Here is an 18,630-nt window from a genome sequence, read left to right on the forward strand (position 1 = left end):
CAAATCAGGAGCTATTCTTTCATCTTAAAGACTTGACACCCATCCTCCAAATCATGGGTTCCCAAGCTTCACTCAGTATCTCACTTTTCATCTTTGTATCAGCCATTATCTACGATAATAAAATAGGTATGTACCCTTCGACTACTATGCAGTTTTCATTCTACCCACCCACCTGCCACATGGCTCAAAAGTATCCAATCTTTGTGGTATGGAACATCCTCCACATAAAAGTGAGGTAGCCTTTCAGACAGGACCTGGATGGTTCCCATCTTAGTCCCCTTTTCTGCCCCAGGGCCCAACTTAATCTTGCACAGTCTCCTACATGAGAGCTGGCAAGCTCTGTTCTCCATCACTATCCCTCCATGATGCATAAGGAACCAAGTCCTGTTTTATGCCAGATCTATTGTTCGGGGTGATATACGAACAACACAAGCAAAACTTTTTTCTTGCTCATGCTGTGTGACCACAATTGATTCATATTATGCTTAGGTATGCAGAGAAAATGCAGCCTCTCCTTTCTCTGTGACAGATCTAGCCTTCCTCAAAAGTCTATACTTCACTGGAAGGGCAACAGCTAACTCGGTTAATACCATCCTAGTCTCTTCAGTGAAAACAGTTTTCTTTTGGTTGACAACAGTTCCTTCTTTCATGAATGCTCATTTGTTCTGAGTTGTCTTCACCCTCTCGCCTCCCAAGATGGCTTCTAGGTATGTGCCTTCAAGGGAAGGGCAGGGAACCTTGATCTGCATCATGCGGGGCCTGATGCTGCCTTCTGACCCTTGCTGGCCTCTGTGGTGGTGTGTTCCTTGCTTACCCTGGTGGCATCTGCCACAGAAATGTTCGTTCAGGGAAAGAGTGATCTAGTCTGTCTTGGCTTGGTCAGGACCTAGGGGTCCTCCCAGCTGACTTGCCTGCCTGTGTAACTAAAACCTCAAGCTAGATCTGACTGTTCCAGGGATAGGCACCTGACTGAAGCAGGGCCAATCAGAGACCCTCCCTGAAATTTTTTCAAACTGGAGCTAAGCAATCTGGTTCTTCTCTGGAGGGAATGGAAGCAAAACTATGAGATGGAAGGCTCAGTGCAGTGGGCAACTATGCTTGCTGCCCTGTAGAAGCTGATATAGACCTGCAAGAAGAGACAGAGAATGTGAGAGCTGAAGAAACATTTAGATTTCTGGTCTAGGCTGTGTCTGAGGTCCTGTATCTCCTAATTTCTTCCTGTTTTTCTGCGAAATAGCCACACATCCTTCCAGTAAATTCCCTGAATCCAAGCTAATTTGAGTTCAGCTGCTGACACTTGCAACTGAAATTTTAAAAACCCAAGCAGTATGTTTTTAAATGACTTAATGACCATTCTAGCACTTGTGTATTTATAATTCCCATCAACCTTCCTTTACACCATTCCCCAAAGTATACTATGTTTATAGGTTGAAAATTATTGCTGGCAAACATGAGACAATTGAGATTTTAAAAAATTTCATTGGCCAGGTGCAGAGGCTCATGCCTGTAATCCCAGCACTTTGGGAGGCCAAAGCAGGCAGATCACAAGATCAGGAGTTCAAGACCAGCCTGGCCAATATGGTGAAACCCATCCCTACTAAAAATACAAAAATTAGCTGGGTGCAGTCGCAGATGCCTGTAGTCCCAGCTACTTGGGAGGCTGAGGCAGGAGAATCACTTGAACCCAGAGGCGGAGGTTGCAGTGAGCAGAGACTGCACCACTGCACTCCAACCTGGGCGACAGAGTAAGACTCTGTCTCAAAAAAAAAATATATATATATATATAGTGAAATGTAATACCAATACAAAAAACTACACAGAACATATATGTAACTTGCAAGGAATCATCACGAAGTTAACACAGCCGTGTCATTATTACACAGGTAAGAAATAGAACACTGCCTATACCCTTGAAGACCATCTCATTCCCCATACAAATAGTTACCATTTCCTCCTCCCCAAAAGTAATTATGCTCCTGACTTTTATGGTTATCACTTCCTTACTTTTCTGTTTTATCACCCAAGCATGCATACTTGAACCTTTACTTGAGTTCTACCATTCTTTGAACACTATGTAAACAAAATCATACAATGTAATTTGTTTTCAAAGATCAGACTTTTGCTTTGGATTATTTGAGACTTATCTAAAATTTACTATAGCTGTAGGTCAGTCTTTTTTGTTGCTGTTTAGTATTCCATAACACGAATGAATGAATACTCATTTACCTATCCGTTTTGTTGATAGACATTTGGAGGTTTTTTTGTGCATTTTTGGCTATTATGGATAATGCTGCTGTGAATATTCTTGGTGAATACACGCACATTTTTACTGGCCATTTACATAAGAGTAGAATTGCTAGGTCATGAGTGTGTATCTTTTCTCTTCTTTTTTGAGACACAGTCTCACTCCTGTTGCTCAGGCTGGAGTGCAATGGCGCCACCTCGGCTCACTGCAATCCCCGCCTTCAGAGTTCAAGCGATTCTCCTGCCTCAGGCTCCTGAGTAGCTGAGATTACAGGTGCACGCCACCATGCCCAGCTAATTTTTTGTATTTTCAGTAGAGATGGGGTTTCACAATGTTGGCCAGGCTGGTCTCGAACTCCTGACCTCAGGTGATCCACCCGTCTTGGCCTCCCAAACTGCTGGGATAACAGGTGTAAGTCACCACGCCCAGCAGTATCTTTTTAAATGGGTAGATAACACTGATTATTTTTTGTAACTGACTGTTCCAGTTTACATTCCTACCAGCATTTTATGAGTTTCTCTTGTTTCATATCCCCACTAACACTTGTCTTTTTAATTTTAGCCATTTTTGTGTGTGTGCTGTGGTGTATCACTGTGGTTTGAATTTCACTTCTTCCTTATTATTAATGTAACTGAACACCCTATTGCCTGTTTATTGGCCATTTTTCTACCTCCCTTTTTGAAGCCCATTCTACAGGCTCTCATGATTCTCTTCTCCTCTGGAAGTCTCTTGGCCATTTTTCTATTTGTTTGCCTTTTTTCCTTAATGATTTGTAAGAGCTCTTTATATATTTGGATAAGAGACCTTTCTACGTTGGATATACATATAGAAAACATCTTTCGCCCTGTGGCTTGTCTTTTCACTCGCTTAATGGTGTCTTTTCAGTAAGAGATTCTTAATTTAAATGTATTGAGATTTATCAATTGGGAGTTTAAAACAATGCATCTGATAGAGCAACTGGATTCAGTAGTGCAAAATAAAATTCTAAATTCAGTAAAATGAACTTATACACTCTCTGGCTAACCTAACACTGCACATTCTTTCCTTGGAATGTCATTTCCGGAATGGCAATTTTTTTTTTGTTTGAGACTTGAGTCTTGCTGTGTTATCCAGGCTGGAGTGCAGTGGCGCCATGTCGGTTCACTACAACCTCAACCTCCTGGGTTCAAGCAATTCTCCTGCCTCAGCCTTCCAAGTAGCTGGGATTACAGGCGCCTGCTACCATGCCAGACTCATTTTTTGTGTTTTTTGTAGAGACAGGGTTACACCATGTTGGCCAGGCTGGTCTTCAACTCCCGACCTCAGGTGATCCGCCCACCTTGGCCTCCGAAAGTGCTGGGATTACAGGCGTGAGCCACAGCGCCCAGCCGGCAATTTTTTAAATAATAAAAAATTCCATTATTTTACATAGCATTGAGATACACTTACAATATTTAATTCTGCCTCTTGGTGGTGCCATAGAAAACTAAGAGTAATAATTTTTAAAATTATTGTTCTGAAAGTTTGCTAGACAGTGGGATCTGACTATGAGCAAATTGAAAACTATGAACATTTTTAAAAAGTTTGTAATTCTCTTACACACTACAATGGCTGAAAATTCACTATAAAATTCCTGGCTAATAGTCAAATAAAAATAGCATTAATACTTTTTTACTCATGGAAATTTTCAAGCATTCTAAAGTGCCAATATTCCTCTACCTATTACCTAGATAATAAACGTTAAAATGTTGTTATACTTACTTTAAAAAATTAAAGAAATAAGGAGAAAGTTTATGCTCCCCTCATCTCCTTTCCCCACTAAAGGCAACTACTATCCAGAATTTGATGTGTTCCCTTCCAGTTTTTGTTTCTGTATTTTTAGTACATATGTCCATTAACAACAAAAATGTTACTTTGTATTTTAAAAAGTATCCTTTCATACTATAGTATACTGCAATTTGCTTTTTACATTTGACATGGTTTGCCATGTTTATATACACATATATAGATCTAGGTTATTAATTTTAACTGCCACATTGTAATTTATGGCAAACATATACCCTATATTTACTAATTTCTCTATTAATGAACATTGTAATGCTGCAACGCATCCAATACCTAGAACAGTATCTTTAAAACATTTAAATGAAGGAGGCAGGCTTTTAATTCAAGCAATATCCGCATAAAATTTCTCAGGCAGACTATTTTTGCTTCAATTTTTTTTTCCCGCTGTTCATATCTACTCTGCATGCATAGAACGAATAAATACCTGAAATTTCCTAAAGGTCTTTTACTCAGTCCCCAGAAAAAAGCTCTGATGTGGTATGTGTAATGGGGGAGGAGTGGGCGGATGAGGTGGGTAGAGACGGACACAAAGAAATGTCAATGACAATATACAGGACAGTAAAACTTTGGAGCCGGGGCCAGTGGCAGCGGCAAAAGTTACCAATTTGGGGGAGGTCTGAGAGTTTACAGTGCAGGTGCTATAATATGCGGATAACAAAATAGCCGAATACACAAATCTTTCCATGCTTGTGAAAGACGTAACGATCTAGCGACAGACGGTTGCCATGGAAACCCGGGGCTGCGGGGAGTCGGCCAGAATTCTTGATGCGCTTAGAATGTTTCTTCTTCCGGCCCTCTGCTCTTCGCAATTATCGTCCCTCTCCTAGGTCCTACGCCCATTTTATAGGCTCTCATGATTCTCTTCCCCTCTTGGTTCTCTCGTTGTGCGTTCCAGGTCGCCATCTTGGACCATGCGTCAAGATGGCGCCCCACGGTCCCAGAGGTACAGCCCAGGCATGCCGGTGACGCTACGCACGCCCGTATTCGGGTGCGAAGGGTGGGGCAGTGACGCCAGACGTCGCCCCGCCCTCTGTAGTCGCTCCGCCCCCGGCCCCACTCCGCCTTCCTCCCACCCCGCGAACCCGGAAGTGGAGGAGGAGGCGCGGCGGCGGCGGTGGCCAAGCAGGCAGACTCCCTGAGCCGTTCCCGGGAGCGTGTCTGGGTTTGGGGGCGGGAGACAGGCTGAGCCGCCTGGGCGGCCTGGCCTGTACGGGGAGGGGGAGGCCATGGCCTCGGCTGAGTTGCAGGGGAAGTACCAGAAGCTGGCTCAGGAGTACTCGAAGGTACCCATCGTGGTCTGGGAGTAGGGGGTCCCCCGCCCTGCGGCCTCGGGTTGCCGTGGCAGCGACTTGTCGGGACCGAAGGGTACCGCGGGAGGGGCACGCGAGCGCGCCCCACCTTTCCCCTCCGCCGCCTCCGTCCACCATTACGGTGCCTCCACCTGCAGCTCCTAGGAGATGGGGCCGGGCGGTGTCTGCGTCCGTGAGCGTTTCTGCAGGAAGGAGCTGGAGTTTGATTCTTGCTTTTCACTGAAGTAGCAGGCTTGGGACTGGGATGTCAGAAATTCTGGCTTCTTGCCTCTAATGCTGGCCGAGAAGGGAAGGGAAAGGTGTGGACCACTCCTCCCCTCGCTGATTCCTCAATTTTCTCAGCCTAGGGATGGGGAAGATCAACCCTTCTCCCCTCCCACAGGGATGATATGAGGTTAAAGAGATTTATCTTCCCCCGAATCAATTCGAGAGGGTGGAGACATTCGGGTAAACTGCTTCACTAGGGATGGGTGGTTATGAATGTATTCACTGCTTTGGCAAGAGGTTGTCAGGAATGATTTTGAAAGCTTGAGTGCTACGGCTCTATTCTTTCTCTTGTCCCTCGGTCACCTGGAATGGGGTAGACACCCAGCAGGTGCTCAATACATGTTAAGCAACATGGGGACCTGCCCCTTTGTCGTGTTTATGGCATCAGTCTCTTAAATGATAGAACCCTTTCCTTGGAAAAGGATGCTGCAGTTTCTGGGTAGGGTGTTTCTAGTTTAAGAATATTTTAATGAAGTTATTAAAGCAGAATTTTACATCTTTGGAAATTGATTCAACAATCATTAAGCTTAGTTTTCCGTGATCTTGGCATTCATGGAGTCAATGGGAAGATGGTAATCCCTTTTTGCAATTTGGAGAAACTGAGACACATTTTATACCTTAGGATTTCATTCAACAAATAGCAAGATGAAATATTCTTTGAAAAATAAAACCAGTGCCTAAACATACACACTTAAGTCCTCACCATCAAATAGGAATATTTTGAGATACTATACTTATTTCAGTGATGCTACCATTAGCAAAACTTTGTTGCATTTCCATTTTAAATTGTCTTAACAGCCTGTGGCACAATGTTAGTGATGGCAAGTCTTCATTTTTTGAAGGAGTATTTCCTTGCTTGAAGGGCCAGAAGTTGTTTGGAACAAATCCATGTGATGAAGGGAGGTGGGTGGAGGTTGGCAATGCTCAAATTTGGCTCTCCTATTTTTGGTTGAAAATGTTTCATGATCAACACCTGTGAAAAGAAGGAAAAAAATAAGAAAATGTTTCGTGAGCATAAAGGGAGGGGACTGATTTTCTTCTCCAGAGAGCCAGCAAGCTCAGAAGGCCATTCCAAATGGCAAGAGGGGCGTTCGAAAAATGTTTTGAGTAGGGACTACATTGCTGAAATAATTGTATAGCCTCCCAAAGTAATAAAAACTGAAAAGTTTTTGGATATGTAAGCTTGTTCAACACACAATATGTGCCCCCTGTGAGCAGTCTGCCAGGATCTGTTGAGTGAGGCAGGGTTCCAGCTTAACAAGTCACCTTTAATGGAGTATTCTAATGTAGTACATAGTTATGATATAGTATGACAAGTGTCAGTTCAGTGGGACTACCGAAGACATTGGGTAAACGTTGAGGTTATAGTGGGGATTAGAGAAGAGGAAATGAGGGAGTGGTAGCTTTCCAGGCAAAGGGAACAGTCCATGTTTGCTGGTATGAAAGTTCATTAAGATTAATCTTAATGAGCCTTCACACGGCAGAGAGTGGTGAAATGAGGTTGGAGAGATAATTTGGACCCCATCGTGAAAGGTTGTGAATGTCAAGTAAGAAGAGTGAACTTCACCTTTTGAGTAATGGAGAGACACCAAAGGTTAAGCAGGGGAGTGACGTTACTTTTAGGACACTGATAACTGTGAAGGATGGATTGAAATAGGGAAAGATTGGTGGGGAAAAGAGCAGACAGTAGACTGTTGAAATAGATTTTGGGAGAGTAATGTAGGTTTGTATAAAGTTAATGACTTCTGGGCTGTAGAGAAGGGGCTTGATTCAGGAATTATGGTTAAAAAATGCTTTTCAGCTTTCCTTTTTTTCGAGTGCCTGCTATGTGCATGGCACTAATGAAAGATATAAGGCATTCATCCTTGCGTCTCATTCATTTTGGGACTTGGTGAGTGTGGGAAGACTCAGAGTTGTCCCTGTAGTTCTGAGCCACTGACACAATGAGGGCCGGCGGGAAGAAGAGCCCCTTCAGAGTGAAGGGCTATAAGGGAGGTTAGATACAGTCTAGGAATTTTAGGGTTGGAAGGCACACTAAATTTGTTATTCACGTATGAGGTGATGTTGGAAGTAATGACTGAAACTTTCTAATGGAGATGGACTGACTAAAAGTCAGGACAAAGGCTAGCACTTTTGGAGTAAGTCCCATCACGATGCACTTTGAGAGTTAATTAGGGTGGAAATTGGGAAACACCTGTGGGAAGGATGTGCCTGGAGGAGGAAGAGATGCTAAGGAGACTGTAGGAGGCCTGCCAGACTTCGGGTCATCTCCCCTATTGGACCATCCCAGTTTTCATTCTTTTAATTGCAATGTGATGGGAATTTCAGAACACAAGAGAACAGATCCTGAAAAAAAAGATTTCTTGTGTTTTTTATTCCCTGTCAATTCTAGTAGCAGACAATTTCTGGATAAGATCTGTGCTCTCTCCAGCCCTGTGCCTAAGGGTATTCCGCCTTTTTATTACCTTCCCTGGTACAAGTATCGTGGGCTGATGTTGAAATCCAGTTGCATAATTTTTCTGCCTTATTTAGGATACAAAGGAAAAAGATGTCCTCGTAATCTGTAGAAGGAAGCCCATCAAGAGAGCAGCAAGCATGATCTCTAAGCCAAGGACACTGGCAGAGTCTTACTCTTCTTTAATGCAGATTTCAGCCTTTGTTCCAGGAAAGGTCCCACCACTCAAAATCTTTCCTCTTGAAAAGGAAGAAAAAAAAAAAAAAAGAAACAAATAGTGGTCTGAGCAGCTCCCATTACAGAGTGTCCAGTTAGATAAAAGATGAACTGTGGAGGTCAAAGCAGATGAGAATTGCTGAGGCAAACAGGTTGCTAAAAGAAAGTGTTATGGAAAGGTTAGTAAAAAGGGAGTTTAAGACCGAATGGTTTGGGCAATTAGAGGGTCATTTGAGGTTTTTAAAATTTCAGGTTCAATTGAGTTTGGGGAGGGAGAATGAATGTGTGTAGAGGTTGGTTTTCAGACGTGTGTGATGTTAATAAATAACAGATGTGAGTTACCTCCTTGAGATGTGAGGGAAAGTTAATCAAGACCTCACTTGCTACGTTACGGATTAAGGATGAACAACCATTTCTGACTTACTGTTTCTTCCATGACCTGCTGAGCTTCTGATGCTCTGTTGTATCTCATTGTGGAGAAGAGAGGCAAAAAGTGCTCAGTTCTGGCTCATTTGATTTTAGCCTGCTTTCTTTATGGGAGCACTCTTGCCTGGCACCGTGGTATGTGTGTAAGCAAGTTTCAAGTTCTAACTGTCTTCCCAATGTTTGTGTTACCCTGGGTCAGTGATTCTCAAAGTGTGGGACCTGAAACAACATCATCTGGGAGTGGGTTTGAAATGAAAATTCTTGGGTCCACCCTGCACTACTGCCTCTGAAGTTGGCAGTGAGACCCAGCAATCTGTGTTGTAACAAACCTATCCAGTGATTGGATTCATGCTAACATTTGAAAATCATTGCTCAAGGAATGGTATTGGGAGAGTAGCCTTGGCAGAAATAAAGCTAATCTTTTTAAAGTTTTTTTTTTGTTTTTTTGAGACAGTGGATGCCAGCAGGAAAGCTAAACATCCATTATTTCTCTACAGTTTACTTTGCAATTGATGCTTCCTTTACTTGCAAAGGGGATTGCCTTTGGGAACTCTTTAGACTTCTACTCTTAGTACACAGCTCCTCATATTGAGAAAGGATCAGTTTTGATCCAGCATATTTGCTCTCCAGATAACAGGATTTGGCAGTACCTGATTTATCACCCACTTTTATAGACTCAGGAGCTGGATAGGATTCAAATTGAGTATGAGCTTTTTTTTTTTTTTTTGACCCTGATGTGTAGGTAGAATTCACTAGTAAAGTTGGATTGGAAAACAGGTTTGTGTTCAGTGCTATCCAATGGAAGTTTCCAAGAGAATGAAAATGTTCTGTATCTGTGCTGTCCAGCAGGGTAACCACTAGCCATGCATGGCTGTTGAGTGCTTGAACCGTAGCTAGTGTGTGACTGAGGAACTGAATTTTAGGTTTTATTTAATTTGAATAATTTAATTTAAATAGCCACATGTAGCTATTGAGTACTCTGTTGGACAGTGCTAGCTTAGACCCTGGGTCTGTGCATCACAGACATAAATGTCTAAATTACTCACTTGAAGACCTTGTTAAACTGCAGATTCTGGGTTAGTAGGTCTGGGGTGGGGCCTGAGATTCTGCTTCCAGGTGATAGTATTGCAGCTGTCCAAAACCGCACTTGGGACAAGGCCCTGGAAAGACAAGGGGCAACGTCCTCTTCCTCTTTAGTTTAACTGATCTACTCACCGGTTCACGGAGGGTCAGCTAAACTGCAAGGCTTGGGGTTTTGTCCTAGTGAGTTTCCCTGCATGGGAGCAGGAGCAGGAGAAAGGATGCCATTTGAGGCAGATGTGAGTTTTTTCCTGCCTCAGTGACAAAGTAACCCCAGCTACTGCATAAAATGTAGCCTGCACTTACTTCATCCCTGTCCTGGAATAGGAACAAGTAAGTAGGCAGAAAGAAAGGCTAAGTAGGATTCCCAGTAATTTGGAATACTTAAAATGTTAGAACTGGAAGGAGTTTTAGGGGTCATCCAGGCCAGATACTGCAGCTGGGGTCTGCACATGACTTCAGTATTCTGAAGCTTTGAATCATGGTTTTAGTGTGGCCTGGGGTTGTCTTGCACACATCACTGTATATTGAAGAAAAGACTGTATGTTTAAATGTTTATTTTATAGGGTTATAAAATATGTATAAATGTCAAAAAAAAAAAAAAGTCCATTGCATGAAGACGGTCATGTAAAAGTGGTTCTAACACAGAAGATTTTGAGATTAGCTGAGAAAATGCATATGAGTGGTTCATCTCACTTTCTCCACAAATTCTTCCAACATTTTGTGATTGAAGGTAATAAATCCCCAATCTTGGGCCATTATGCCTATCACATATTGTCAGAGTGGCATGAGAGAAGTCATGGTGAGCTTACCACCACTCTCTGTCCTAGGAGAAACAGCTGTGTGATAGGCCTGACTGAAGCTGGGCTATTCCAGAACGAGAGTTATAGAGAGCAGGTCTGGGCACTGGTCATTAGAGAGTTAGACTCAAGCCTTTTAAGGGTTCTTGGTGTCCAATAGGACCATGAGGTTCACATTATTTGGAGAGTCTTCAAAGAGAACTGTTAAAGTAATGGCAATCTCTTATATAATGTATTACATTTAAACACCTTTATATGTAGTGTAACTTATTAATTTGATTTGATTAATTTGATTAATCAAATTAACTGATCTGATTAATTAACTAAAAATTTATTGAGTTCCTTCTCTATCCATAGCATTGATCTTTCATTGCAGGCAGGAAATACAAGGAAGTATACTGTAGTCTTTACCATGGAGAACAGTTTAAGTTGGCAGGTGGGAAATGAATACAGAAATTGATTGATTGATTGATTGATTTGCTCTGTCTCCCAGGCTGGAGTGCAGTGGTGTGATCTTGGCTCACTGCAACCTCTGTCTCCTGGGTTCAAGCAATTCTCCTGCCTCAGCCTCCCGAGTAGCTGGGATTATAGGCACCTGCCACCGTGCCTGGCTAATTTTTGTATTTTTAATAGATACGGGGTTTTGCCATGTTGGCTAGGCTGGTTTTGAACTCCTGACCTCAGGTGATCTGCCCACCTTGGCCTCCCAAAGTGCTGTGATTACAGGCGTGAGCCACCGCGCCCAGCCTATACAGAAATATGTATATTAGTAAAATGTAAACTTTACTGATTTTAGAAGTAAAATTAAAACTGAATAGTTTAATAAGAGATGTTTTGTTGTTAGTAAGTGCCAAAGGAACTGAGGCACAGACTCTCTGTGGGCCATAGGGAGTCAGGGAGTGATTAGGAAAAATTATGGAGGACGTAGGGCCAGAGGTAAAAAGCAGGATCCTAGTGAACAGGTGGGATTTGGTTGGCCAAACTGAGGAAGGGCTGTGCTTTCAAAGTAAGGGTAAAATGAATCAGAAGATTACAAAACAAGGAAATATGAGATTTAAAAGGATTAAGAGCGATTCAGAGGTACTCTTCCCCCACTGAATGGCACAGAAGAGCTTGGTGCACAGCTGTTGAAAATAAGCTCTATCATCTGCCGGAGAGTTTTTCTGAGACTTCAGGGCAATTGTTTCTCAGTTATGTCATATGCATTGGAGTCTCCATTCTGGACTCCTAGAGGCAGTAGTGACCATCCGGTAATCTTATACCTACATCTGAAAGAGAAACAGCATTCATTTGCCTCCCCTCTGTGGTGAATACTGGTGCAGAGAAAGATAGATTCTAAAAGACCAGGCTGGCTGGATGTGGTGACTCACGCCTGTAATCCCAGCACTTTGGGAGGCTGAGGCAGGCAGATCACTTGAGGCCAGGAGTTCAAGACCAGCCTGGCCAACATGGTGAAACCCTGTCTCTACTAAAAATTAAAAAATTAGCCGGGTATGGTGGTGCATGCCTATAATCCCAGCTTCTCGGGAGGCTGAGGCAGGAGACTCGCTTGAACCCGAGAGGTGGAGGCTGCAGTGAGCTGAGATCACACCACTACACTTCAGCCTGGGCAACAGAGCGAGAGTCAGTCTCAAAATAAATAAATAAATAATTTAAAAAATCAGGCTAATAAGAGCAGCTCAGCATTTTATAAGCTACTCATTCAGTAATGCAGTAGGAGTGGCAGAAGTGATGCTGAAATGCAGAAAAACGTCAAATGCCACAAAGAGTAGTTAAAATGGCAGTAGAGTATGCAAGCTTATCATCTTCCTCCATTTCTACCTACTAAGTAATAGAAAGGTGTTTCAGATAACAGTTTCTTAAAAAGCTGCATTGTGTGTTAAATGGTTTCATTGAAACCGTGTTTGAGTTACCAGTTTAGCAAAAAATATTTTCCAAAGGAAAATCCTAATTTTTTTTGTTATAATCAGTTATATTAAATTCCTAACAGCAATAGCTTGAAAGTTTCATTTTGCTTTTTAACAAAGCAGTCTGTTCAGTTTGCTTTAAATACTCTTCAGTGTGCCTTAGGAATGAAAGATGAGGTTATTTTTCTTAAAATTAATTGCTGTCGTTCTGGTCCTACAGGAAATTATCAGTTCAGTGAACTTCAAGCTTCGTTCTTAGTCCTTGAAGTAGTCATTAGGAGCTTCTAAATACCACACAATGAAGACATGTAAGAGATTACAGATCGCAGCTAAGACAGGGATATGAAATAAAATCTAAAGACTTTAGATTTATGAAATAAAATCTAAAGACTAGGTTTATAAAATAAAATCTAAAGACTTTAGGTTTATAAAATAAAATCTAAAGACTTAGTAGAACACTGCTTCATGGAAATCAACATTAAAGTGGTATTTCTCTCTTTTGAACTTCTAGAGCAGAGGTTACCAAACTCTGTAAGAGGCCACACAGTAAATATTTTAGGCTTGAGGCTATGTGGTTTCTGTTGCAGCTACTCATGTCTTCCATTGTACCTCAAAAGCAACCATAGACAGTACGTAAATGAATGAGTATGGCTGTGTTCCAATAAAACTTTAAAAATAGCATGCCAGTTTGGCCCTCAGACCTTAGTTGGCCAACCCAGGTCAACTAGTTGGCCAACCCAAGTAGAAGAGAATTTAATATCTTCTACTTTTTTTTTTTCAAGCAGGAAATACTAGTATTGCTAGTTATCTTTTAATATTTTATCTTCCCTTTTAAAGTGTAAGTTCTTTGAAAATAGAGACCACATCTTTTACATCTCTCCCCCATATCAATCAAGGTGTACAATGACTTACACCATGCAAACTATAATAAAGGTATCTGTTGTCATTTTGAATCTGTTCTAATCATAAGTGTTCTGTTTCCATTTGTGGAGCATTTTATAGTTTAAAAAGTGCTTTGACATAGGTTTCTTATCTGGTTCTCACAGTAGCCTCAGAAGAAGGAAGATGGGGTAAATGAGTTTACCCATTCTATAGACCATATAGCTGAAGCTCAGAAAGATTAAGTGAATTTACCAAGTTTATATTGTCTAATAAATGGCAGAGCAAAGATTTGGATCTGCTTTCTATTGTGGTAATGAATTGTCATCTCTAACTTTCTAAAAATAGAAGAATCTCATCTTTTTAGTCTGTCTTTTGCTTAAAGTGTTGAATATCCTGCAGTCTTCTTGCATTTTATCTCAGAATCTTAGCTAAATTTTCCATTGAGTTTTAAATACTCAGTTTAAGATTTAGCATGCAAATATGCCTGTTCTTTTGGCACAGAAAAGGGTCGTTTCTGTTCTCTGTTCTCAGGAGACAGATCTGAGTTATGCAGAATTAGAAAGATTTTTAAAATTTTTTTATTTTTAATTTTAGAAATAGATTTTTTTTTTTAAAAGCTCATATAGAAGGATGTCTCATTCTTTCAGTTTCTCAGAGAAGAACCTGGTCTTTCATGATATCTGCACTGAGCCCTGGGAATATTAGTCTGTAAACCTCTTGCTTCAGCTGCAATGAACTTGTATATTTGTACTTAAGTGCTCTATGTTCTTTTCGCTGAGAATATTTTCCTCTTACTACAGAAGTAAATTTTATCTTTTAAAACCCTGTCAGTGGTGGTTGTATAGATGCATACATAAGTAAAAATGCATTTAGCTGCATAATTTCTGATTTGTATACTTTATTTAAAATAACGTTGTTTCTCAATATTTAATAATTAACTGTGAAAAAAAGCCCAAGTTTTACCTCTTTCTCGAAAGGCATCTCTCACCTCTCCAGCTCACTGCTTTTTTCACTTACATGTAGCTTTGTGAAATAGCCAATATTGTCTAATTGGCATTATGACTTTGGAGTCCAAACTGGTAGAGTCTGAATCTCAGCATTGCTAATTAACTTCTCTGTGCCTCAGTTTCCTCATCTGTAAAATGGAGGTAATTAGAGTACCCACTTCATAGGATTGTGAGGATTAGATGAAGTAATACATGAAAGTACTTAGGACGGTGCCTGGTTTGTAGTGAGCATTCAAATGTAAGTGGGTATTATTATTAACTTCTGAATGGAGCCTGCTTCTTAGTTGCTTTTGTATACTGCCCCATGTATGATGCCTGAAGCCATTGTCGATGATGACATTTGCATGTCTAATATTAGGCACAGTCTCCTGCTGGGTATGGTGATGCCCCAACATTTTTATTTTCTGTGGAATTCTTACTTAATAATTAGTCCAGTTGTATGTATTTTACAAATGAATTGTGTGTCAGAATTTCAAGGAACATGGCATATTCAGTACCCTATTATTTATTGTATTAGTTTTTATTTAGGGATGGGACTTGGTTTTATAGAAAGAGTGACACACTAGAATTTAGGAGACTGGATTGTAGTCCCAGTTTTGCCATTGATTTTTGTTATGTCATTGGGCAACTCAGCCTGTGTGTCCTTATCTGTAAAATGGTGAATTATTCTATCTACTACCCTCTTTGGGTCTAATACTTTTTTGTTCTCATATATTTGTGAGAAGCTACTTAGTTACTCAGTGTAATGTAATGTTGCCTGTAAAATTGATGTGATTTCCTTGATATAACCAATTGCTTTATATGAAAAATTAATTATTGCTTTCTCTGTTTTCAGCTTCGGGCTCAGAATCAGGTTCTGAAAAAAGGTGTTGTGGATGAACAAGCAAATTCTGCAGCTTTAAAGGTGGGCAACAGGATATTTGTGTTGTGAGGGTTGTTAGCATTTGGTGTTGCTCAAAACAGGTTCATTGGGTTTTCTGGGTTAAAGTTCCAACTCTGACACTGATTCACTAGGGATAAGGGACAGTAATACAGTTTTTTGTGGTTAATTTTCCTACTTGCTTAGGTAAGAATATGAGGTACTTTACTTTCCTTAGCTAAAAATTATAAAAAAGATATGTGACTTTGTCTAGTGCCTTACTCCTGTGCCTCAAGGCCTTCAATTAGCTCAGTTTTTCTGGATTATTGAGGCTTCTTATCAGTTGTCATCAGAGAGCTCTCTGAGGGAGGCTATGTCGTATTCCTATTTGAATCCCTCTCACTCAGCAGATGGGAAGTCTCTAATAAGTAGATTCCATTGTGTGAATCATTTAGTCCCTAAATCTTGCCTTTAGTTGAGCCATTTAATAGTAATAACCTGTGTTAATCAGGATACTCTGAGCGATACATTTTACCGTCAGCACTTTTGTTAACTGAGGGGAGAAATATGATAGACGAAGGCATTTGTTTCTGCCTCATTTCTAGTAGGCATGTAGTAAATATTGCTTAGTGATATTTTTAAATGGATAAATTAATCCTAGGATTTGGATTTCTTCTTGGCCAAGTTTCAGTTAAATATACTGTCTAGCTCACTCTTTTGCTCTTTCCCTTTCTTACTCCCTCTGCTCTCTTTAGACAGATGGGATTAGGATTCTTCTTACTCCCATCTCTTTCTGGAGAAGCCCCTGATCAGTAATATGTCTAAGGTGGCTCCACTTAGGCAACTAAGCCACAGAAATTGTCGTTTTACGTAGCCAGTTGTTGGATCCTATAGGAGAGAAATCTGTCTCTGAGTGTCTCCTCCTTAGGTGCGGTTAGCACAGTCTCAGGGCTGAGATGGTTCTGAACACCCCACCCATACTTCCAGGCTCTCTGCATCCAAGCCAAGATGATTAAAACAGAGGCTTTATAGTCAGGATTTATTAGTCAAGTTATTATTTTACCAAAATTGTTGAAGAAATGATCATTATATCTCCCAATAATATTTAAACTTATTGCTGGGGAAGGTCTTTCCTAGTTTGTCCTAGTAGCCTGCACTGGTGTTTCATACCCTCCTGTTGCTGGTTGTGTTTGATTAACTCTGTGATGGCAGCAATGGTAGGAACAGTGGTAGGAGTGGTGACAGCTGGTTTTATTGATTGAGCACTCACTATATACCAGGCATTGTGCTAAGTACATTATATCCATTATCTCATTTAGTGTTCACAACAACCCTATGAGGTCAGATAACATTATCATCCCCATTACAGAAACTGGAGTTTAACGAAAGGCTGGAATAGATGTTTTCTGAAATTAATGATTGGCTAATGGAGTTGGAGCGTTAGTTCATTTTAAGAACTAGAAGCATAATTGTATATTATAATTATAAGAATATAAATTATGAGAAAAAATAAATTGTTTTTTATTTTAATGTTTATTACAGTAGTCATTGTAATTATAGTACACCAAGTGACAATATGCCAGTTTGCTAGACAGGAATATTAGGATGTCCTGTGTTACAGTAGGCTTTTAATTTTATTACTGGGTTTACCCCTTCAGTGAGGTATAATCAGTGTTCATTGATTTGAAGTTTTAAAATTTGAAAGACATGATGGTTTGGACATGGGCTCGGCCTAAATTTACCTTTGAGCTACAAGTGAAAATTAAGGTTTTACTAAACAAATGTAGGAAAAAAATGATTTTCTCCTTAACAGGAGCATATTCTATCCGTCTAGCACTGTTCTCAACATGCAGGTAATGTCAGTAGAGTGTAGACACTAGTCTGTGGTTTTTAGGTTGCTGTTCCTTTTTTTTTTTTTTTGAGACAGAGTTTTACTCTGTCACCCAGGCTGGAGTGCAGTAGCACGATCTCGGCTCACTGCAACTTCTGCCTCTCTGGTTTGAGCGATTCTTGTGCCTCAGCCTCCTGAGTCACTGGGATCACAGGCATGTACCACCCTGCCTGGCTAATTTTTGTATTTTTAGTAGAGTCGGAGTTTTGTCATGTTGGCCAAGCCAGTTTCAAACTCCTGACCTCAAGTGATCCGCCCACCTCAACCTCCCAAAGTTCTGGGATTATAGACGTGAGCCACTGCACCTGGCCTAGGTTGCTGTTTCAATATAGTTAAATCATCTGTTCATTAAAGCATGATCTTCATGTTTTATAATTGTTTCAGTGACACTGGTAAACATACAGTTCTTTATTTTTTTATTTTTTATTTTTTTAAATAGAGATGAGGTCTCACTATGTTTCTCAGGCTGGTCTCCAACTTCTGGGCTTAAGCAGTCCTCCTGTCTTGGCCTCCCAAAGTGCTGCGATTACAGGCATAAGCCACCGTGCCAGTCCAGTTCTTTAAATATACAGTATTATATGGCCATCTGTGTTTGATAATCAGTGAATAAAAAGTTGTCAGAACATCGTAAGTAAAATATAGTTAGAATAATTCTTTTAAAAAATAGAGTAAAAGTAAATATTTCTCATTAGTTTCCCATTTTCTTACCCCATTGTGGCATAAACAGAACAAAGTGGTCAGCAGAGGGTGTGTCAAAAAGGTTAGCAGAATATTTTAGATTTTGTTTCTATTGTCATTTAGCTTTAAAGTGAATTATTGTAGGACAGCATCTGAAAATATTTTTGGTATGATACTGATTTTTATCTTTGATATGTCAGAATAGTTGAAGAAAAATTAAGTGTGTTGCAAAGACTTTATTTTGACTAATTTAAATTTAGGGAGGATTTACAGAAAAACTGGAATACAGATATATTTCTTCCCATTCTTGTTCACTGAAGGGAATCATCAGTAAATCGGAGGTTCTTTTTAAATACCCAAGTTCGGCCAGGCACGGTGGCTCGTGCCTGGAAACCCAGCACTTTGGGAGGCCGAGGTGGGTGGATCACCTGAGGTCGGGAGTTTGAGACCAGCCTGGCCAACATGGCGAAACCCTGTCTCTACTAAAAATACAAAAAAGTTAGCCAGGCGTGGTGGTGTGTGCCTGAAGTCCCAGCCACTTGGGAGGCTGAGGCAGGAGAATCACTTAAACTCGGGTGGCAGAGGTTGCAGTGAACCGAGATTGTGCCACTGCGCTCTAGCCTGGGCAATAGAGCGAGACTCTGTCTCAAAAATAATAATAATAATAATAATAAATAAGCAATGTCTAAGTTTATAAACTTGTAGCCTCAATCTTTGTCTCTGTTCACTGTCACAGGATGTTTAGTTGATCATGATCTGTTACTTTAGTATAGTTGCTCTTAT

At 40.6% G+C, this 18,630-nt stretch overlaps 1 protein-coding gene across 4 annotated transcripts in view; it reads left to right on the top strand.

Annotated features, from left to right (window-relative positions):
• The window catches only part of PPP1R21 (protein phosphatase 1 regulatory subunit 21), a 92,782-nt gene that overhangs the window by 17,208 nt on the left and 56,944 nt on the right, over window positions 1–18,630 (top strand). The window contains exons 1-2 of one of the 4 annotated variants that reach the window (XM_003908639.4): window positions 5,125–5,352; window positions 15,255–15,323. In XM_003908639.4, the coding sequence (XP_003908688.1) occupies window positions 5,296–5,352; window positions 15,255–15,323 (126 nt within the window). In that variant the 5' untranslated portion in view covers window positions 5,125–5,295. Of the gene's footprint in view, window positions 1–5,124; window positions 5,353–15,254; window positions 15,324–18,630 lie in introns of those variants that run through there. The other 3 variants (XM_003908638.3, XM_003908640.4, XM_017947520.2) reach the window with 3 other exon arrangements.

This window comes from Papio anubis, chromosome 14, assembly GCF_008728515.1.
Source record: "Papio anubis isolate 15944 chromosome 14, Panubis1.0, whole genome shotgun sequence".
NCBI lineage: Eukaryota > Metazoa > Chordata > Mammalia > Primates > Cercopithecidae > Papio > Papio anubis.